At 39.6% G+C, this 10,452-nt stretch overlaps 1 protein-coding gene across 1 annotated transcript in view; it reads right to left on the bottom strand.

Moving 5' to 3' along the window:
- The window catches only part of lrrc75a (leucine rich repeat containing 75A), a gene marked incomplete in the record, with an annotated part of 36,891 nt that overhangs the window by 23,989 nt on the left and 2,450 nt on the right, over positions 1-10,452 (bottom strand). Inside the window, 1 exon segment of the mRNA XM_014028859.1 lies at positions 1,106-1,234. Coding sequence (XP_013884313.1) covers positions 1,106-1,234 — 129 coding nt within the window.

The raw sequence follows: 10,452 nt of genomic DNA, 5'->3' as shown, positions 1-10,452 counted from the left end.
ATCCATCCATCCATCCATTTATCTATCCATCCATCCATTTATCCATCCATCCATCCATTTATCTATCCATCCATCCATTTATCTATCCATCCATCCATTTATCCATCCATCCATCGATCCATCCATCCATTTATCTATCCATCCATCCATTTATCTATCCATCCATCCATTTATCCATCCATCCATCGATCCATCATCCATTTATCCATCCATCCATCCATCCATCCATCCATCCATCTGTCCCTCTGTCCATCCATCCATCCATCCAACCAACCATTTATTTATTTATCCATCCATCCATCCATCCATCCATCCATCCATCCATCCATCCATCCATCCATCCATCCATCCATCCAACCAACCATTTATCCATCCATCCATCCATCCATCCATCCATCTAACCAACCATTTATCCATCCATCCATCCTTTCATCCATCCATCCTCTGCCACTTATTCATGGTTAATTCAAAGGGGCAACAGGTCTAGGATAGAGACCCTAATTTGTTTTCCCAACAACTCTCAAGCTTTTCCTGGAGAATCTGAAGTCATTCACAGGCTAGAGAGGATACATAATCTTTACAGAGACTTCTGGATCTGCCTCTGTCCTGTTAGGCGTGATTTCAAAACCTACTGCAGGATGCATCCTGACTTTTACCTTGTTTAAAGATATTAATGTTTGAACAACTGCCTTGACATTACACGTCAGACATTTTAATTCCCGTCTTCTTCTTCTATCACTCTTCTTCCCCACTGAATTATTTATTCAGTATAACTGCTGCCGTGCCCTGAGCACATCCTCATCCCACCCTAACCCCTCTGACCCCTCAATAACATACCGGATAATAACGAACAAACACAAGAAGATCAAAGACGCAAAAAAACCCACAACTCCATAGCTTAATAATGTACAGAATAAATCAGATTGTCTGATGGCAGCAGCACAATGAATCACAATGCTCATACTTGTGTGTACAGACCGAGAGACAACATTTTTCACATTAGATTGGTTCTTTTGCTTCATGTGACTGTGTGGGTATTTGGGGGAGATGTGTAATTTTACATACTGTATCTGTTAAGGTCAGGCTGATTAATGTGATGTTGTACCGTTTTGGGGCAGTGGACGTATCGTGCCAGACTGATGATCAGGTCATGTGTGATGGGATCAACCAGGTTTCGGAAGCTGGCGTAGCGATACAACACGTCATCCAGAGATGTTGACTCCATGCCCAAGTCCTACACACATAAAATGAGATCATTAAATTCTCAATAATAGGGGCTGCCGCAGCTCCGTGGTCAGAGTTGTAAATATGAGGTTGCAGGTTTGAGCCCAGGTTGCATCAGGAAAGACATTCGACTTAAAACAATTGCTGAGTCTTTTGTGCAAATTTTGATAAATGTGATCACCACTGAACAAGCAAGAAATAAACATTACAGTTCATTTGTCTATCCATCAATCCATTTTTTACCTGAAACAAACAAGAAAATCAACCACTTACACTCATACACACTTATGCTGCGCTCACACCGAACGCGATTTCAGCTTCAAAATCGCAGCCAACGCTGAAGTTTGAAGCTTGTGCACTTTGAGGTCAGACGCAGGTCAGCTCTTGAAGCGCTGCACGGCGACAGCCTCCCCGCCCCTCCCTCCTCTGTCGGGCTCTGTTTTAATGTCGGACGAAGAAGTGGCTTTGCTTTATTTACAGAGAGCCAGAGCGTGTCACGTTCATCAGATAATTAATTCATAATTAATTCACCAGATAATTCAGAGTAGAGGCTCACAGCTCGCTTTCAGGACTATTTTTTTCAGTCTGATGAGTCTCTGTCACGCATTGCTGCGGATCAGGACACGACTGCAGCACTAATTTCAGCTAAAAAGCTCCTCTCCATCTGTTTCAGGTTAGTGGACATCATTCAGTAAACTGTCCCGTCGGGAAATGTGTCACTACGTCACACAGTGGAGTCTCTCTGATTGGTTGACGCGGCGCGTCGAGCTGCAAAAGTTCAGATTTTCTAACGCGATTTGTGCCTCAGTGTGTCGAACGCTCAGATCGTTCAAATCGTTCAAATCGCGCTGCTCTAATCGCGCTTGAGGCGCCGCAGAACTTCCCAACGTTGCTTGAAGCGTGTCCACCATAGACTTTGTATGTAAACCTGATGCTCCTGACGCTGAAATCGCGTTTGGTGTGAACGCACCATGAGGGACTCTCTCTAACAGCTGCTTGAGATTAAATAAAATAAATTTGTATTATCTTCAAATAAAATATACTTGAACAATTCCAATACTCTATACAGATCACTTATGTACAGAATGAACAATTGTGGTCCCAACACTGAGCGTTTTTTTTATTAATGGTTTGTAATTGTATGTCATGATTAATGGTATCAAATGCATTTTTCAAGTCAATAAATACTCTATCTGCAAAGATTTTGTGGTCCATGCTATTAATAATTTCTACTCTCATGTGCAATGATGTCATTGATGTGGATCTGCTTTGTCTGAAACCATAATGACAATCTGTCATTATGTTGTGCTTTTTGATGAAGCCATCAAGCCTTTGAAGGAACAGTTTTTTCCATAATTTTAGAGAACTGTCAGAGTAATGATACTGGCCTGTAATTGGTAAAAAGGTATTTGTCCCCAGCCTTAAATACTGGAGTAACTTTGGCAATTGTGAAAATTATCCTGTTGTGAATGATAAGTTATAGATGTAGGTCAATGGTTCCACAATGGCATCCATCACTTTCTTCACTACAGTCATATTAATATCATTCCAGTCAGTGGATGTCTTATTTTTTAACATTTGTTGACTGTATCCATTATTTCTTTAGTCGTTACTGGTTTCAGATAAAAAAACAATATTGATTTTATGTAATATAATTTTCAACAATGCCCCTCCCGTTATCATTTAAATTGTTTAATTCTTCAGTTAACTTTGGTCCCACATTTACAAAAACAAGATATATGCCAACCGTCGCTGATGTCCTCTGTTACTATTTAGTAATGACTAACCATTAGCAGTACTGTTGGAATCATCACAGGCCTACTTTATTTAAATCATTTCCTCAGGTGAACAGATGGATGGATTGATGGACAGGGGGCTAAAGTGATCTTGTCAAAGTACTACACAAACTTGTTGAGCAGGTCTCCCTTATGATGCACACAAAACTTTGTTCAGATCGGATCATGTGTGATTTTTAGCCAACCATGCACCAGCCCCTGATGACAGCCGTCGTGTACATTACCCCCAGACAGAACTCTGCGATGCAGACCTTGTGATTCGAAGCGTGTGATTGGTCAGAACTTTGTGAGTGCTTGAGCAGGTCTTCTTTCTACATGATATTTTGTTTAAAATTATTTTTTTCTGAAGCCTGTTGTTAAAAGATCTAGAAGAGCAGCTTGATTCTACTGAATGCAGCATTCAGCTAATGTTCACATTTTTTTTCCCAGGCTGTCCTTCAGAAAACAGCGTTCATACTGTTTTGTGACGGAGAGCTATGCTGTCCCAGCGAGTCTGCTTCTGCAACGCCTCTGCATAGTGATTGGGCAAATGTGGGATCTGGCACAGGCTGGACTTCAGATCAGAAAGGGTCCAGCACGCTGAGCATTTTCACCTCCTATGAGACAGCTGGATGTCTCCAATTTGGGTGAGCTGTCCAACTGTACCTAATCAAGTCATTCCATGCAAATGGTTCAGAGAGCAATCCTGTTAACAGCCAAGGCAACTTTTATAACTCTTCTAATCTGCAGTAATGAATTTACTAATATTTAATCTGATCAAGATCTTAACATCTTCTTTCCAAATTGACAAAAAAAAAAACCTTAGAGGTTTTAACCTAGGTCACTTGCCTATTAATAATAGAAGAAAAGGGAAATATTTCCAAGACCTTATTTTAACTAGACGTTTAACATCAAGTCTACAATACTTTTCACCTTTAACTGTTTTATAAACCTTATTGTTTGTCTTTCGTGTTATTATTTTTACTCTTTTTATTCATGAATCAATTAAATAGATTTTTCTACATTTTTTGTAATAAATTACCATGAAAGAAAAAGCTGATCCCTCTTTTTTTTAGTTTTTATGCATGAGATAAGAGTTCCCTGCTTATCTTATGATCTCACACTTTGGTATATGATTAAAAAGGGTGAATAGATATCATCAGTTAAATCTGGTTGGTGCCCCAGCAAGTTATAAAGTGCAGCACTTTATAACTATAACACCCCTACTACTCACTTCACATGTAAATGAAAAGTGTAAGAAGGCAGCAGTGTGCCTACACCAGTGCTGTAGAATTGCAGGTAGTCGTTGGGGTGCTACCCCAAAGGTTATCAGATGAATCTACATGGCCATAGTCCGCCCCATGCTATGCTATGCAGCTTTAGTGTGGTGGGTTTGAGTCCAAGTTGGGGTGGCAAGAGGGAATGGCCTGTCTGAGCATCACAGGTTCCATCAGAACAACACCCACGGCAGCCATGGAAGTCCTACTGGACCTGGCTCCACTAGATTTACATATCTTAGGGGAGGCCGCATCCAGTGCAGTAAGGCTACACCAGTCTGGTAGGTGGAAAAACTGGAAAATCTGACTGCACACTAGAATCTGGGACTGGGCAGTTACTGCTGTTCCGGTAACTGCAGGACCCAGAAACAGAGTGGTCAAAAATACAATTTTTGAGTCAAGTTTTAAGACAGAGATCAGAAGACAGGTCTGTCTGGATTAACCTCTCAACGACGGACATGTCTCCCAATCATTTCTACTGTTTTACAGAGGGATCCCTTCTGAAGGGGTCAGTAGGTGCAGGGGTGCTGATTATACACAACCGTAGTGAGAGAGACCCACTAGGAGGATTTACAACTGTTTCTCAAGCTGAGATGAAATCCACCAGTGTGTGTCATCTCTCAAAGACCTTCAGTGTACACAGGAGATATTCATCCTGACAGATAGCCAAGCTGCTATTAAAGCTCTCCAAGGGCCACACGTCATTACTGGTTTGGGAGTGTGCCGAAGCAGTCAACCAACTGGGGAGAGATAACAGTATTACTGTTAAATTGGTACCAGGACATACTGGCATCTATGGTAACGAGACAGCTGACTACCTCGCAAAAGCTGGCAGTCAGGCTCACTTCAACGGACCAGAGGCTGTTGTAGGTATCTCAACATCAGTCTGTAGGCCTTCCCTACAGGCCTGGATTAGACGTCAACACCCATTCCACTGGAGGGAGATGAAGGACTGTAGACAGGCACATAAAAGGCACAAATCTTAGCTTTTTATCTGCAATTAAAATGCAGTGAATGTTTATTATGGAGGCCGCAAGGGGACATGGGGGATTATTTTCCTTTTGGGTTCCCACGCAATAGTATTGCGTTACCTCGCAATACCTTTTGCATTCCCTCGCAAAAGTCGTTTATCACTGTTGTGCCTGCCGGTTTATTAACAAACTCACATGTTCACCATTAACAAGTTAGCCTACTGCTTTAATTCAGCTTCGGAATGAATATATCACACAGCCACGCATGGAAGTATGATATTTTAACACAGTGCAGCCACGCAACATCAATGTCAATTTCACAAATTTGTGGCAACACATCCTGTTTTGGTAACCGGATATTTCAAAATAAAAGTCTGATTTAATTCAGCTAATACAAAACAAACCTTTGCGAGGTAACGTAAACGTATTGTGAAGTAATGAAAAGGCAGTTTTCTTTTTTTTTTATCTTACTCAAAATTTTAGAGTCTAGCTGTGATAGTGTACCAGGTTTTACTTTTTTTTAGAGGGGTTAGGTCAGGGCTAACAAATGACAAACATTTAGTCAGAGTGGCTTCGACTGGGCTTTATGTCTGCTTTAAGCCAAATAAGATTGTCCCACCTTTTTTCACAAAACACAGCCAGCCTTAGTAATATGTTACTGTGTAGGTACTGATACGACTCAGAGCTTTTCAGGTTGTTCATCTTCATTTTGATATTTTTGTGCTTTATTTGCGTATATTCCACTTAAAATAATCACATACACACAACGTATCTTCAAATGTGTTAATATTGAAAGTTTGTGACTAAAGTGCTCGTTTATGGTGTGAGAAAAGTCTTATCTTCTGTTTTAAATAATTTAGACACTCCCTTAGATAAACAAAAAGTTATTCAAGCTCATAAATGTTGGATCTGTAGAGATGTACGGTTCTCAAAGGACAGTGATACTACAAACATGATCTTGAATATGATGCGTTGCTTTACTTAACAGTTTGAGCTGAAACATCTACAGCAGTAAAATGCACTCTGCACATTAATGCAGCAGTCTTTCTTATTGATTTAAAACCATTAGCTACAATGGTTTTACACAGAGGTACATTTTACTGTACAGTGAGTATTTTTACTTTATGCTCAATACGTTTTAATTTTTTTGCAGTGTTAGTATTTGGGTATATTATCTACCATAGAAGAGGATCTGAACACTGATTACAGCTTCATTAGCCGCCCATCTGGCAGTGATTTGTAACTGTTTACATCTGTGTCAGTTAGCGTTAAACTATATTCTGCTGGCAGATAGCAGCAGCAATGGAAGGTAAGTTACTAAAATGGAGATGATACATTGTGTGAACCCAGAATATGAGGCATTGCTAGACATACATAACTTATTTCTGATGATGGTCTGCCATGCAGCTGTCCAGCTGTTGTATAATACAAATCAATGGATGTATACTTGCAGTTTGTTCAATAAAGTTTCTTTTTAAAATATGCTGTCCGGCCAATCAGAGGACAGGGACAGTAACCAATCGTGTCTAGTAACAGAACGCCAGCGAGTGAGCAGGAAGAAGCTTGCACGAGGGGAGAAACTGTGTGCATGTGAGCAGATCTGTATTTACACTTGGGAAAATCTGTCTTCCTTTCTCAACCGTATCATTTTTGCTAGCTCAGATAATAATTTGCTTGCTCACAGTCTCGTTTACGCTCGCAAGTTCAGGCATGATTTTGCCACCATAGTAAGTCACCGGACTGTGACTGGTTGGCACACAACATTTGTAAGGGAGAGTCTCTCAAAACGTTTATAGGAGGGGTTTTCAGTTTCCTCACTTGAGTCACAGAGGCTTATTGTCTTGTTGTTTGAGTTCTGAACTCTGTCATAAAATTTAAGACACAGTTGTTGCAGACATCTTGAACTCATCTCAAAACTTATAAAAGCTGTATTTTGACATCTCTCTAGTGCAGTGGTTCCCAAACTTTTTGTCTTCTGACCCACAAAATATCCATGGCAAAAACTTGTGACCCCAAATATTACTGGTCTGAGTACACGAACTTCATTAATAACCCTAAAAACACAGGCTTTTTGACAATCTAAACAGCTTGTACACAAATATAAATACTTATTTATACNCCCTAAAAACACAGGCTTTTTGACAATCTAAACAGCTTGTACACAAATATAAATACTTATTTATACTTATTTTGTGTTTTTGTAATAATTACAGGGAAAATATTACATCAGCAATTATTTTATTACCCTTTAAATTGATTTCTGGAGATTATCCAAGGTACTTCATGACTCATAATTGGGTTCCAAGCCCAACTTTGGGAACCAAAGTGCACTGGTTCCCAAACTTTTCAGCTTTTGACCCATAAAATAACAGTAGCAGAGACCTGTGCCCCCAACTATTTTTGGATGATAAACGTTTGTATCAGGTCAACAAAACATGGACATAGCAACAATATTTTTTATACTACATTTATCCATTTTAAAAACACTAACCTCACTCCTTTGTAACAATTAAGGCAAAAATGTAATTAATTCAGAAAATCTTTTCAGGACCCCACCTTGATGTTTCAGGACCCCACTTTGGGTCCCGACCCCAACTTTGGGAAATACTGCTCTAGTGTGTCCTGGGTCTTCCTCGGGGTCTCCTACCAGACGGACATGCTCAGAAAACCTTACAAGTTGCCAGAACCACCTTTACTGTTTTCTACATGTGGAGAAGCAGCAGCTCTACTTCAAGACATCTAAAGTGTGTTTATGGATTATCAAGATGAGTTCACATATGATTTTAATTTGCAAATAATTGCAATGCATTACCAACTGTTTTTAAATCAGATCACAGCAATCTAAATCTAAATTCAATTGTGAGATGCCTATAGATCGACAATCCTAGTAGAATACACAAGGACTGTTAGATGGTCAGCTGTCCATTTTAGACATCATATTAATGCAACAGGTTAGAGGAAGGTTTCTGATCATATTAAAGCAGCAAACTAAAGGCAATTTAAATAGAAATAGATCTGAAAAGGCAAAGTAAGCTATTCTATACTTGTATTTAGCTCTGAACAAAATTACTCTTTTACTGCAGCTTCTCATGCTTTCTGCAGGTTTTAATAATAGTTCTAACAATTTAACAATGATGTAACGAAATTATCTCCTGATTCAAAAGAACATATTGAGATTTTTATTAAATATTTACTTACAACCCCTGGCAAAAACTATGGAATCACCAGTCTTGGATGAGCACTCATTTAGACATTTAACAAACACAGATCAAAAACATGAGACAATAATGAGGTCATTCCAAAGTGCAACTTGTTGGCTTTCAGGAACACTCAAAGGAATGAAGAGAAAACATTGTGGAAGTCAGTCAATGTTACTTTTAAAACCAAACACAGGGAAAAAAGAGAGGATTGTGAAACTTCTTGAAGAAGGTAACTCTTCATGCATGGTTGCTAAAGATGTGGGCTGTTCACAGTCAGCTGTATCCAAGATATGGACCAAATACGTATTTACATAATTTTGTTTATTTGGATATTTTCTTGTGCAAAATTGTTGTTTTATTAATCAAAGCTTTTAGGTCCCATGTGTCCTGTTTGAGGGGCTGATGAAGTCAAGCTCCAGTTCTTGACCTATTTTTAAACTCTTGATAACATGTTAATTTGTTCACATATTAATATGTACCCTGAAGTTTTCACAGATTCGGTAGCTACTGCAATAAAATGTCACCTAAATATTCAGCATTGAGATTTTTTTTCTATTCTTACTTCAGCCCAAACCCTGAGCAGTAAATGATTAAAACTCTGGTTCTCACAAAGAATAACTTGACCCACTTTACCATAAAATCTAAAAAATATAATAAAATTCAGAAATTGTCCTCAATAAATTTCTGATTTTCGACTCTTCAAACGCCCTCAGATTTGTTCCAAATGTCAGGAAAATGCGTTTCTAATGTTCTAAATTTCACATTTTTGCTGGGGGAAGGACCCCCCTGATCGATTGCTTGTTCAGCTCCCTAGTTTTTTCAAAATAGCCTCCTACTCCTGAAACTTTTGGACCCCCTGCCTCAATCACAGGATGATGGCTCCAGGGGGTGGAGTACAGCAGCTCAGGGGGAAGTGGGGTTCTGCCCGGGGCAGAACCCCCCTTCCCCCTGAGCTGCTGTACTTTCACTACGTGATGACGTAACTCATTCAAAATTAAACTGCTCTATTGGACGACTCCATGAAACAAACAGCTCGTCCAGATCGTCCCATTTCTAAAAGTTGGCATATTTTTTAAATTTACATCCACCATTTGTCAATAAGTTCAATACGCTGTGATACAAAGCAGGGATTTTCTTTCAACACACTCATCTGTCCTGGTCATTTTCCCTCTACACAAGTGACTGTTCACATAAAAAGCTGTCAGCAGTCAACGCTGTCAAATCAAACCTGCATGTGACAACATGAGTGAAAACAACTCATTCATAAAGCACATTTAAAAGCAGTCAAGTCTTTTTTCTGAGGTGAGTTTCAGCAAAGTCAAAGAACTCTGCTGTATCAGCTGACAGGAGGAAGGAGCAGGAAGAGAGGAGAAAACTTATTACTTTTTTGTTCTTATATTTAAATATTAACACTAACAGACTGGACCGGTGTGGTCCTGAGCAGGACAGACTTCTACTGAGTGCACATAGGAGTGATGCTGGATACTTACAGTGTACAGTGACCTTTCTTTGTCACAATCAGGGGCTGATAAATATTAAATCAAGTGTTTATTTATGTAGGTAAAAGTATGTTAAACAACCTGGTAAAATACACCAGAATCCTGGAAATGGCGTCTATTTTGTTCAAAATTTTCTGGGGGAGGACCCCCAGTCTGTCCCCCCACTTTCAAAATGGTTCTGACACACGTTTAAAAGGTGGACACAGCCTATAAGGACACAAGGAAATGCTCAAAACACAAAGATTTGCAGAAACTTTCAAGTAAAAAGTGATGTAGGTAATTTTCCTGGCCACCCCTGTGTGAGTAGTGGTCCCAGTCTGGCCACCACTGAGAAAAATGTCTGGATCCACCACTGCACTGCAGGTAACCAGTACAAATCAAGTGTATTGTTGAAGAAGTAGCTTAATCTTGTAAAAGTCAGGGTAGGTGTTGTACGGTATTTTACAGTGCACACACACACACACACACACACACACACACACACACACACACACACACACACACAC

Source organism: Austrofundulus limnaeus, unplaced genomic scaffold, assembly GCF_001266775.1.
Source record: "Austrofundulus limnaeus strain Quisiro unplaced genomic scaffold, Austrofundulus_limnaeus-1.0 Scaffold823, whole genome shotgun sequence".
NCBI classification, from domain to species: Eukaryota; Metazoa; Chordata; class Actinopteri; order Cyprinodontiformes; family Rivulidae; genus Austrofundulus; species Austrofundulus limnaeus.
This window is presented reverse-complemented; position numbering and strand designations above follow the sequence as displayed.